General features: G+C 42.0%; 1 protein-coding gene across 5 annotated transcripts in view; it reads right to left on the bottom strand.

Annotated features, from left to right (window-relative positions):
* The window catches only part of KDM5B (lysine demethylase 5B), a 55,729-nt gene that overhangs the window by 25,096 nt on the left and 18,053 nt on the right, over positions 1 to 12,580 (bottom strand). For 4 of the 5 annotated variants that reach the window (XM_062509348.1, XM_062509349.1, XM_062509350.1 and 1 more), the window contains exons 5-11: positions 10,204 to 10,338; positions 6,965 to 7,058; positions 5,722 to 5,825; positions 4,137 to 4,295; positions 3,461 to 3,580; positions 2,852 to 3,010; positions 2,238 to 2,419 (exon numbers count right to left, since the gene is read on the bottom strand). In XM_062509348.1, coding sequence (XP_062365332.1) covers positions 2,238 to 2,419; positions 2,852 to 3,010; positions 3,461 to 3,580; positions 4,137 to 4,295; positions 5,722 to 5,825; positions 6,965 to 7,058; positions 10,204 to 10,338 — 953 coding nt within the window. The remainder of the gene's footprint in view (positions 1 to 2,237; positions 2,420 to 2,851; positions 3,011 to 3,460; positions 3,581 to 4,136; positions 4,296 to 5,721; positions 5,826 to 6,964; positions 7,059 to 10,203; positions 10,339 to 12,580) is intronic. The other variant, XM_062509352.1, reaches the window with a different exon arrangement.

The raw sequence follows: 12,580 nt of genomic DNA, 5'->3' as shown, positions 1-12,580 counted from the left end.
CAGTGTCTCAAGCTTACACCAATGCTGGCTCACTGCAGTACTGAGACAAAAATGCCGCCAGGGCCTTAGAAAGAATCAACTTAGAAAAGATATTTAGAAAGGAAAACAGACAAATCACCTTATTCCAAGACTTCTGAAGAGTTGGCAGACTAAAACTGACCCAACAGTGTTCTTTTCTTCCATCAGTCATGAAGCAATTGGGAGGATTCCAAGAGAGTGAAGTGTGAATCCAGAAATCCTATTTCTCATCCCTAGGAGCTCATTCCTGTACACACACAGCCCCTGTGTCAGGGGAAGAGGACAGCCAGCAGGATGGACTGTGGAGGGGCAGTTACACACAAGGAGTTGTTACAGAGTATTAAATGACTCCGTGGCCTTAGACCCGGCCATCATTCTGGGACAACTCTAGGAATCCAGGAAGACCAGCCACAGATGCAACTAAAAATCATCCTGTGTCTGGACTGGGCTAGTCAGGAGTTCTGCTCTCTGACAGACGCCAGCCCTGAGGAATGGGCGACATATGAACTGTGCTGAACTTGGAGCAAGATACTGGAACTGGGGGGGTCTCTGGATCTCAGGGGAACAAGTACCAGACAGTTCTAATACAGGTGTTGAGGTGCCAGCAGCCTGAGGGAGTAGCAGTGGAGGTCACAGGTCTTTTTGCTCTGCTACCTGACTGCTCCACATCCCGGCCTGTACAAATACTAGCAGCAATGATGGCAATTCTTCCTCTGTCCAGGACTGACATCTTATTTACTTCCAAGCATCTTTTGAAGGAAAGGTTTGGGTTTTTTTTCCCTTTTGCCATTTCTAGAACTAACGCACAACTCAGAGTTCTGTAGGAGGACTACTGTCTTCAACCCTGGGAAAGCTTTGCTGCTGCAGCCTGGGTCACTTGGGATTAGCTGCTCACAACACTGCACCAGGCAGGACACAGGCTCCTCCAAGGCACATGGGAATGCTGAACATGGACACACCATCCCTAGGGCTCTCCCAAGAACCAGTCCTGCTTTTTAGAGTCTTTCATTTAGAGTTTGAACCACTGTCTCTGCAGAAGCAGGTCATTCAGACCGCTCTTGCCAAGAACAGCTTTAACCTCAACTGCACATTGCCCTCCAATGCAAACTCAAACCTCTGCATTGAAGGGAAATAAAGAAGAGTATCTGCAAATTGAAGGACATCAAAGACTTTCCCACTGGAGGACAAATAAATTGAAAGCAGGTATCTGGGTGTATCTTGTGCATGCACAAGTACACCTATGCACTGACATACCTTTCTGGCCTTCTGCAGACAATAATGCAATTGGGGGCACACTATGGAGGACAGAAAGACATTCTAAGAACAGTGAGGGAAACTCTCCTAGAAGAAATAAAATTGGTGCTGCAATCTCCTCTCCCACCCACAGTTTTCAGTCTGACAGAAGACTCAGACAAAGAGAAAAAAAAACCCAGTAACATGACAAGATCGTTTTCACCATGTAATACAGTCACTCCTTTGCTAACTCTCACTCAAACATTTGTTTTTGTAACAGTAAGCATCACAAAATCAAGTTAATTAAGTCACTGGTTCTTGGGCTGCACTGCAGAAGCTGCTATTTCAAGGAGCAGCAACTGAATAACCAACCAAAAAGGACCCACTAAACAGCAGCTGGGATGTGGTTTGACCATTCTGCTTGAATACTCATATGAACTAGGAAAGAGAAAGAGCTTGACAGGTTTCAGGAAGAGTGACAACCATAATCCAGACTCTAGAAAAGCTGTTGTAAGGTGAGAAGTTCAAGGAGTTCAGTCTATTTAGAATATCAAAGAGATGGCAAAGATCTATCCTGATTGCAGCTGACAAGTGTTGGCTTGATGAGAGGATTTATGACAGCATGATCCATCTAACAGACAAAACGTGCCAGAACTGAGTTGCTAGCTGAAGTTGGATGATTTTTAAAAGAAAACTCACATGGTTTTTAGTTTACATTGAGTATAATAAAACATTTGATGGAGTATCTGCTGCATCTCTCATGGATTTTTTTAAAACTGGGAATGGATGTCTCTTTCCAAAATATGACCTCTTGTCCAAAAGTAAATCAATGTAGGAATTACACTGTCAGATTTGACCCTGCTGCAACCGGACAGCAGTGGTTACTCTGGCTGAGCTCTGTGAATCTGCTTTTAGTCCACTAATTAAGGAGAATAGGAAAGGAAAGGGAGATTGTTTCCTAGACTGGGTTTATTCCCCAAACTCACCAATGCAGATAGTTAATGGAATAGCTCCAATGGTCTTCTATATGCCAACAAAATGAGGAAAAGCACATTCCTACGTACAGCCAGGGCAATTTCATCCCACAGATGTCCGCAGTGATGTGAGCAAGCACAGACTGCTCCATCACAGGCATGTTGTTTAAATTCCAGCCACTATCAAGGTATTCCTGAAAATTGAATAGAACAGTGACAGGCTTACACAACAGGAAGTGAAAAACCTAAGAAGATAAAACGGCTCAAGAGAAATAGAAGAAACCAACCAAGGAATAGAAGAAACAGGTCAGTGACTCAAAGACTAAACCCTCCATTGTCTTTGCCTCTTTCACAACCCTGACCTGCTTTGTTAAAATGAGACCTTTTATATTTGGTTTTATTTGGTTTGGAATTTATTTATTAACCACTAGAATAAATATATGGCTTGGAATGACTGATCACAACGAATTTTATTTATTCAAAATCCCAATGCTGTTCTCCTCTTCAAATACTCCGCCAGATACACAAAACAAACGCTTTGCAATCCAGTTCCATTATTTAAACCAAGGAGAGTTATTAAATGAAAAACTGCAATAAAAACATTCGCATTGAACTCAAAGACCTACCTCTTCTTCTGGTCTAACTTTAAACTTCCCACCTCTAACTGGGAAGCCACTGCCAAACTCCTTCGAAGCAATGTCAGCTCCATATTCCACTGTTACATCCTCTTCAATGGTACTGACAAGTCTCCAAAATTCTTTTTCAACCAGCTCAGTGGGGACCATCTAGGTACAAGAAGAAAAGGGACTACATACTTAGGAATCAGTAGATAAGATGCATGCGCATCAAAGCTGTCTCAGGGAGAAACCTCCATTAGCTTGAAGCTTTTCCCCATTTTAAATTTGTTTCAAAAAGAGAAAAACAACTGCAGCAGAGATGTGGTTCCAGGAGATGCTGCTGTCCTGATCTCTCAGGAATGGCTGACAGTCACTGTTCCCTAAAGATAGTTCTTCCAAAGTGAGAAAAAAACAAATAAAAACACAAGCAGCTGGTGGAACAAGAAACCACGACACCAACAAGTACCAGGATCTGCTGATGCAAATGAGAACCTCTGATTTGGGATTTCATCCCATTCACAACCAGAATCCCTCCCTTCTTCCCTCCCCAGAGTTATCTATTTTAGCTAACCACACCAAATGAACTCTGCACAACATGAGGATAAAGCAGGAACATACGTGTACTGGCATGTTAAAATAGTCTGACTTGAAGGCATCAGCCATTTCCCCGAATGTGCGGAGGGTGTAGTCTCGTGCTGCTTGTTCAAACCCAAAGGCTTCTTGAGGCTTGTTACACTCCTGCAAGTGCAAAGGTAATTGTTTCTATAACAGATTAACACAACACTGCTCAGATTTGCACAAATGGGCTCCTGGAATAGCTTCTAAGCCGTAAGAAGGAAGGACACCACTGAAATTAAAACACTCTCAAAGGGCAGAGTCAGAAGAAGAAACTGCTTGATTCATCAAATCACAATATTTATATATAAATCTGCATAAACATTAATGAATTAATATGCCTAATTTCTCCTTACTCTAGTAAAGCTAAGCAGAATAAGATCCATAAATCACTGCACTAAAGCACCCACTGACACTCCAATTTTAAGTACAGAGAAAAGGTGTCAGTTAAAATACAAAATGTTCTTCAAAGGCACATCAATTTTTGACTCAAAACAATAAGGGTCAGCTTTGCAATATGATGCATTCCCAGTCTTCATTTTAGCTTTAGCTCAATCACCTTGTTTGCACAACCTTAAATAACAACAAATTGTATTTTCTATTCCTGTGATCATTTTAAAAAAAACCCCACAAAATACAAATTAGCCTTTGGCCTAACTGCAGTGATTTGTCAGATTACCTGAGCCAGACACTGAGGACACCTCCAGTCCCCTTTGGGAACATCATGAAGGGGTGGAATTAAACAGAAGGTGTGGTAACTGTCATCACAGCCATCACACAGCAGGAGTCTGTCCTCATCATTGCCACTGCCACACAGGAGACACACATACAAATCCACCTGTAACACAAAATTCCACAGTAGGAATGGGAGCGCTGAAGGTAACTCATGGTGAAAGCAGTTTGGTAGCTCCCATCTGTGACACTTCCCAAAGCTTATTCTTACTTTATCTCTGCAATGGAAATGAGACAAAAACACCCTGAATATTTTTTAGAAGTTTAAACACCTCCCACTGTAATTTAAGAAAAGACCACAAGAGCTGCAAGCCCTTCCATGCATTTTTTTTCCCAAATGTCAGAAGACCTGACTGAGTGCCAGGACAGTTCACAGCAGCAGCACTGTGGCCTTGGCAGGTACAACCCAACACCTGGGGCTGGTCAAGAGTAACCCAAAACCTGCTGGAGGCTCACAAACACTTTTCCCATGTGGAGCCTCAGGTGTTTCATTCCCCTCTGAGACCAATTGCATTGGAAGACAGAAATCTGGAGAGAAAGCTGTTCCTGTTGCTGGGGGTGTTCCTTATTATACCCAGAGAAGGCACCAACCTCCCAGCAGAGCTTTGTGTAGGGGGGCAGCTCTTAATTCTGACAGAGCAGCTGTCAAGCCCCCAGGGAACAGGTACAGGCACTCCAACCTGGGATGGGCTCTATGCTGCCTGTCCTACATCCAACTCTCACCAGCAACAGCCTGGAAGGCTCTTCCCAAACACAGAACAGAGTCATGAGGAGAGGCAGAACCTCTTGCCTTTTGTTAAAATAAGCAGCAGCTTCTCCTGCTACTCCCCACAAGGTATTTTCATTTGGGGGGTGAGGGTGTCAGGTTTCTGGTATTTGCACTCTTCATTCTCAGGTACCAGTTCCAGGTGTGGATTGAATGACAGCACGTTTGGTTTTAGGAGGGACACAATCTGTAGCATGGGCAGAAAGAATCTCAGTATTATCTTCTCAAAAGTGAGACAACTACTACTGCCTTCAGGTAGGGGTTTTGGGGACTAGTTGGTGGCATGTAGAGAGCTGGATCAGGAACAGGTTTGTTTTTTTAAGAGGCATTTGAACAACAAAGCTTCCAATTTAGTGCTAAAATTGTGGAATTAGGGGCAGGTCTGTGAAGCGTCATGTGCCACAGCCTGCACAGAGCTCCTCTAAGGTAACAGAGCAGTGGGGAGGGATCAGGTCACACAAGAACCACTTCAACTGGACTATGTTCCAAAATGCTTATTTTGAGACTACTTTGGAGACAGAAAAGTTACTGTAGTTATAGATAATGAAACTTAACCATCCTGTCATTTCCACCTTTGTGAGGCAGGAAGCTTTGACAGTGTTGATATTCCAGCAGGCACAAACACTGCTGTGCTTCAGCCTGGGGCTCCAGGAAAGAGACAAGAGTCCTCCGTGAGACCAAGTGACAGCAGGTTTTACTACACACCCCAGAGAAATCCAGAAATGCCTGCAAAACATGCAGCTGCGGGAAGGCAGAGGGTACTCACAGCATTGGTAGGTTTTTTAGATCTGACTTTGGATTTGTCCTTCTCTGGCTCCGCAGAAAGTTCTTTCTTCTCAGGCAGTTTCACCCCACTGCGCATTTCCTTGTCTGGGCAAAGAAAAAGAAGAGAAAATTACAAAATATTTCAATGCTTCACATTCTTTGTTATTATTTGTTGCTTGTTAGACTGCATCATACCAAAGTATTTGCTGAATTGTTATCCCCCCTACACCTGTTTCAGTCAGCACAGGGCAAGACTTGAACTCCTGCAATGCCTCCAGAAGCCAGTGTTACCCAAAAGTCCCAGCACCACCACACCAGCACTGGCTATCAGCCCACAGTTTTTCAGAACTTTATATGCCATTTCAATTAATTTTAACTGAATTATGAACAGGTTTATAAGCTAAGGTTTTCTTTCCATGTGGTGTTAAAAGAATGCTGCCAAGAGCTTTTTACTTCTGCTTTTGGGGGAGGGAGCCTAGTGCTTAGAGACTCCATGAAGAAAAATAATCATATCAAAACACCATAATCTAAACAAATTATTGAAAAAAAAGATTTTGAATGAACAAATGAGACTGACAGATTGCTCAGGTAATTTCAATTATTGAGTAGCTATAAATGGCTCCTGTATTTATTTGGCTAAATTATTTATCAACAAGCTTATTCTTCTGTTGATGGCATTAAATACTGTTTCTCCATCTCAAATAATTATTTCTTCAGGAGAGAACAGACTCAGGACTGCTGATAGCAGCAATTTAATCATATTATGGGAACTTTATCAATAGGCTCAAAGCATACTATCTTTTACTTTCATAAGTTTAATTTCCTGATTTCAAGTCCAAATTCTTCCCTAAAAGTGTCTCACATCAGATACATTCTTAAAAGAGTTTCTTCTATTTAAAGCTCATGGACTGATGTTACTTAAAATACAAAACAAAATCATGGCTCCAGTCTCATTTCCAACTGCTCCAAAAGAGACACCCAAGTTCAAAGAAGTGTCCTTTTCGAATGAAAATATCATCTCCAAGAAAACTCAACCACTTACAAGAAAAAAAAACAAACAAAAATACTTCAAACCAATAAAAGAACTTTTTATTTAAAAACCCAACAATTTTAAAATTAACTGAAAGTTGTTTTGTTTTTTTTATAAAATACTTTGAATAGTTCCAACTGCTGATTTTAGCTCTGGTCTTAAAACACATTTGTGCAAAGTAACAGAAGCTGCATTCATGCTGTGTTTCACTCACCACCGTCACTCTTTGGAGGGGCACAGCCCATTCTGCGTCTCAGATTGTGAGTTCTGGCTTCCGGAGGGTCAGTCTCACTTTTAACATTGGTTGCCTTTAAAAAAAAGCAAACAAACAAGGAAAAACCCCTCAGTAACATCCTTAGCTGGAAGACTCTGGTTTGCCACTTGTGTTTGGGAAGATGCTCACTGCCAGCTGATCTGGCCACTTGCCCAAGCACAGAGACATGAATTTGGAATCTCCAGCTGGCTGTGGGAAAGGCTGGCTCTGTGAGTCCCAACTAAACATTTTCTAAGGTCCCTTCCAATGCAAACTATTTCGTGATTCCTTGGTGAGACACAAACACCTCACTTAGGTACTACACGGGCTTGAGATTTATCATCATCTTCCTTGTTCCAGGAAAAAGGCAGACAGGTGAGAGTCAGAGAGAAACTCTGAGGGCTTCAATTAAACTCAGAACTATTTGATACTTACAAACCACTAAATCTAAACAGACACCTGGAGTTCTGAAATACTTGTCTTCAATTATTTACAATGAGTTCAGGGAGAAATAATGCAGGGACCAACATGGAAGATTTGAAAGCAAATCCTCCAAAACATCCATGCCAATAATGATACCAGGATTTGGGTTTACTTTCAGTGGGACCCATTAAGAAATAAAGAAAAAGGAACTCTGTGCTTTCACAGATTTTCTTGTACTCCTGAGGAGCAGAACATGCTCCAGTCTCCAAAGCAGGGACCTTTGTTGGTACGTCTTAGAACTTTCAACACAGAATAATGCTCTTCCATTTAATTCTTACATTTCTTCCCTGAAATTTTGAGATGGTGGGAGAACAATTCTCCCATCCCTCAGTGTTACAAGAGGTCTCTCTCCCTCAAGGAAATGAGGTCATGCAACAAGTCAGCCACTCTCTGAAGCCCAGAAGATGGGACGTGTGGCCCAGGTCTAACGCAGGACTGGACACAGCCCCGGGAACTCCAAAGGGGTGGGAACTGCTGCTCAGTCTACATTTCTTTGTAGGTGTTGGTTGTGTTGTTTGATTTTTACAGAGCTGGTTTTGACATTATTTCCAAATCACTATGCCCAAACGTCTCCATCAGACCAGACAGAAATCCTATATATCCCATATAGAATATACACCAACAGAAGTTGTTAATTGTGTGCAGCAGTTCTGCCTCAGGGCCATCGTGCCCTGAACCTCAAGTGCAGGGACAGACCCCCATCTTCTGCATCCTCAACTCCCCTGAGCTGTGCCTTCTGTGCTTCACCTGATACTGCTCTTCACAAGAGCAGCTCTTGGTTTTGCCTGAGCCTTTTATTGCATCAAGTCATCTCACTTTTACCTTCCCTGCATTACTGTGGTCTTTCAAACTGAACTGTTCGACATCAAGCACCTAAAGCCTTCGCATTTCAAAGCCAGCCTGGACAGTCACTGCCTTTTTCTCTTCTCATGATGAACATTTTCTCCTGACTGTTTACTCACCAGGCAGGAAAGGGCAACGTAAAACTTCATGTGTCTCACAACTTCAAACTAACGCTTATCCTACAGGCCACAGTAACTTACAGTACTTCCTGTGGTTCACTTTTGCTAAATGTTTATGGTCAGCCTTTAAAGAGCAGGAAACATCAAACTGGCAAACATGAGAATGAATTTAGGAATCACAGTTTAAGACCCTGACAAATAATTGTGTATCTCATTAGAGCAAAAAACTGAGACTGAATGTTACTCTTTTGCAATCAGGTCAGTGAAAATGCCAACTGCTTGGACCTTCAATGTAGAATAAAAGGGATGTAATCACCTTCTCTGACTGCACTGACATGGAACAGCAAAATTCACATTTACAAATCCTAACTTTGGGAAATTACTGTCTTAAAACACTACAGCTCCTGGCTAAGCCAGCCACTCGTTGCTCAATTCAGCCTTAGCGCTGTGTGTTCCAGTTATGTTCTTAATTATGGGTTTTCTCTCCACAAAATCAGGTATACAACATCAGTGGTGCTTGGGGCAAGAGCTGAGAGGGCAGCCTTGCCTTTTGGCAAAGGATGAGCAGTTGGTTTCCCCCAAAATGACAAAAATGTGCTCTCTCTGTCAGTGCCATCTGATACCGCTGCCAGAGAAATAGTTGGAATTTTAGTGTATATTTGTCCTGCTGTCAATTTTTAAGGGATCCATGAAAACATGTATCCTTCAACCACAGCCAGACACTTCAAATGGAAAGTTTCAGCCCAAACTACTCAAGTTTGCCCAGAATTATAAATCTACTTATAACCAGGTACTCGAGTGGAAAAGCTTAAGAAACCCTTAATTGTAACTCATTAACCAAGCATAATTACAGGCAGAATTTGCAACAGCTAAGCTGTATTATTGGTACTAATAAAGACCAAAACCAGAACAATGGAAGTTAATAAGAGTCTGAAACAAACTGTGACCTTCCTAGCTCATGATGTCACCACTAATCAGACCTTCTCCTGGGAATATCCTCCCTTACTCTTCATCTGCTCAAACAAAAGAAATAGGAACTCTCTGGAGATAGGATCATAAGGCTGGAAAGGCTGGAGCCAACGTATTTCTGTTTTCCAGCAACAAAGGAGACACATGATGTCCTAAAATATGTCTTCACAGAAGATACTGAGATATAACCAATTACATTTCACGCTTACCCAAATAATTACTGTTGCTTAAGGACAGGTAAGTTGTACAAAACTAAACCAACTTGATGGTATACATTTTTTCCTTATATTGCATGGGTAAATTAACACAAATTGACAGAACTCAAGTGTGAAAAATGAATGACAACAACACTAATGCTATAATCAAAATCTTCCCCACTCTAATAGCTGACTTCAACTCTTGAGAGATGTACAGAAACCTCCCAGTACATATAGAGAGTAAGTGCTGCTCACTGACTGAGGAACAACACATCAAAGTTGCTTCACATCCCGGATTTGTCACCTGTATTTTAATCTAAGAGCCCCAGAGAACGTACATCATGCTGAAAGCATAACTCTGCTGTTATGTTACACACTTACCAACAGCTTGCACAGCAGAGCCTCCCAGAACTCCAAACCACAGTAACACACTTGGTAAAATACCAGCCAATTCCTACCCATTATTTATGGTTTATAAATTTATAAACGTTTAGGTGCCCTTGACACAGTGAAGCAGCTGTTCCTACACGCACACACACACACAGAGTGACAGGGTGCTCAGGGTCCCTGCTGCCCTGCCCAGGCTCACCTCAGGAGTCAGGCGCTTGGCGCGGCGGGCGGGCGGGCAGCTCTCCGACGGTGGCACCGACTGCCGCTGCGGGATGTCGTGGGGCTTGTACTCCTTGTCCTTCGTGTCACTGCTCAGATCTGGCTTCTGCAAGCACTAAAGAGACAATTGGATTACTTAATTTCTACCTCCCCTTGCAATACAAACCACGTAGAACAATTTCCTGGCTCACGGAAAGAACAGACAGGGCCCTAATAATTCCCGTGCTGAGTTAATAAACAGCATGTATGACAATCGTAACATTGCCTACCCGAACAAGGCACATCATCACTTTTTCTTTTCAGTTTAATGGCTGCAATAGCCATAATAATGGACCTTAAACCCTTAAAGTCAAAGTCATCCTTTAAGTGTTAATGTGCACCAAACATTTCTCTGTGTGGAATACCAAGCCCAATACTTCTGGCAGGTGGGGCCTTTGCAGACTGGGTCACCAGCACTCTGGAACTGCTGAAGTGTCCTAAGGTTGAGTGGTTGTGATGCCAACATACAGAGCAATATAAAAGTAAATTACAACGTATCAAACATCCCTGTCCTAACTGAAATACAGCTCTGTACTACCCACATTGCAGGAGCTCCCTTCTTTCCATCTTCTGGAAAGGACAACTGCTGCTTGAATTAAGGGCAGAAGGGAAAAGATGCGGAACAGTTTTAGTTCTTTCAAGCTGCTGAATGAACACATTTAATTGCTGAAAATTGTGCATACCTCTGGCAAGAAACAGAATAATTAATGACAATTCCCCATTTGTCAGGCCACACAACACTCAGTAACTGCAGACAAAATGTAACAGTTTTTAATGAACAAACAAATCCTACAGCAAGAAAAAAATAATCTCATGTTGCCAGGAAGCAATTCATGAAATTGCTGGATCCACATTTCCCTAGTTCTGTTGTTCTCAAGCATTTACTCAGCAAGAGAGAGCAGTAAAGGACAGAAAAAACCACTGCAGTGGTGTGAGGACGATGATGCTCTATAGACAGCACAGAAAACAGACTTTCAGAAACAAATTACAGCCAGAAGCATGGAGGGAAAAAGAGGAAAAAGTGTTTATGCTGAAAAATGATGTATTTAACAAAAAAGCAGTATAAGTCAAGGGAATGCAGGATGTCATTAACATCACCCACAGACAGCCTGTGACACTGACCAAAGAAACCTCCAGAACCGCTGTTTGCTTTCAGACTGCCTCCAGTCTTAGACTTTGTAAACTCTAGAGTTCTATTCTGAAAGAAAATGGCTGACTTAATTTCAGCATTAAATACACACTACCACTGAACTCTGCAGCACATGCACGTGAGCAGCGAGTCCTGGCTGATGTTCAAAGACTGGGTCTGGAGCCCCAGAGCACTGCAGCTGCCTCTTCACAAGAGCCTGGTCCCTTAAAGCTCCCACTGGAACCAGAATTACAGGATCACAGAAGGGTTTGGGTTGGAATGGACCCTAAAGATCACCTTGTTCTAAGCCCCTGCCATGGGCAGAGACACCTTCCTAGACCCACCCAAGTTTGAGACCCATCCAACCCGGCCTTAAATGTTTCCATGGATGAGGCATCTACCAAAGGTGAAAGAAGATGAGGTGACATCAGTGAAAGAAAACAAAAAGTAACAATTTCTCAAAACAGAAAACAGATAAGCAGAAAGAGCAAATGAGTAGGAAAAGGCTGAAAATGAGAGACCAGAAAATAACTTCTATAAAATCTGGGTTCTTGAATAATTTCCTCATGTGAAAACCAAAATTACCAGGAAAAAAAAAGGAGTTTCTGCTGCTTCTGATAATAGAGGACATAAAATGCTTGAAAAAAAAGATCTAGAAGGCTTTTTCTATACAAAAATATAAGAATGTAAGAAAACCTTGAAAATCAACACATTGTGCCTTACTTCAGCACAGTGCCCAAACAAACCCAAAACAAAAAACCCTCAAAACAAACAAAAACACACACAAAACAAAAAAAGCCCAAAAAACCAAACAAAAAACCACCCCAAACCTTCAACAAAAATAAAAAAAACAACTAACCAAAAACTCACCCCATTCCCCAAATAATAAAATAAGAAAACAAAACAAATAAACAAAAAACCCCAAACCCCATTAAAAAAAGAGCACTCACTCTTCCTTGAAAAACACCTGAAGACAAACTTTTCCTAAATAATGATGTTTCACCACCTATCTAAGCAGAAACATTTCCCAGTGTCTCTCTAACCCAAGGCAAAGGCAGTGGTGTGGACTGGTTGTTAATTCACAACTTCAGCTCTACCAAGAGAACACTTAGAACTGTTAAGTTCTAAAGAAAAGAATTCCCCTGTACCTTCCTTACTCCTATGCTGACGATCAACTGTCTCCAGCCAA

This window comes from Cinclus cinclus, chromosome 27, assembly GCF_963662255.1.
Source record: "Cinclus cinclus chromosome 27, bCinCin1.1, whole genome shotgun sequence".
Taxonomy (NCBI): Eukaryota; Metazoa; Chordata; class Aves; order Passeriformes; family Cinclidae; genus Cinclus; species Cinclus cinclus.
Note: the sequence above shows the minus strand (reverse complement) of the source record. Positions and strands in the feature narration are given on the sequence as shown.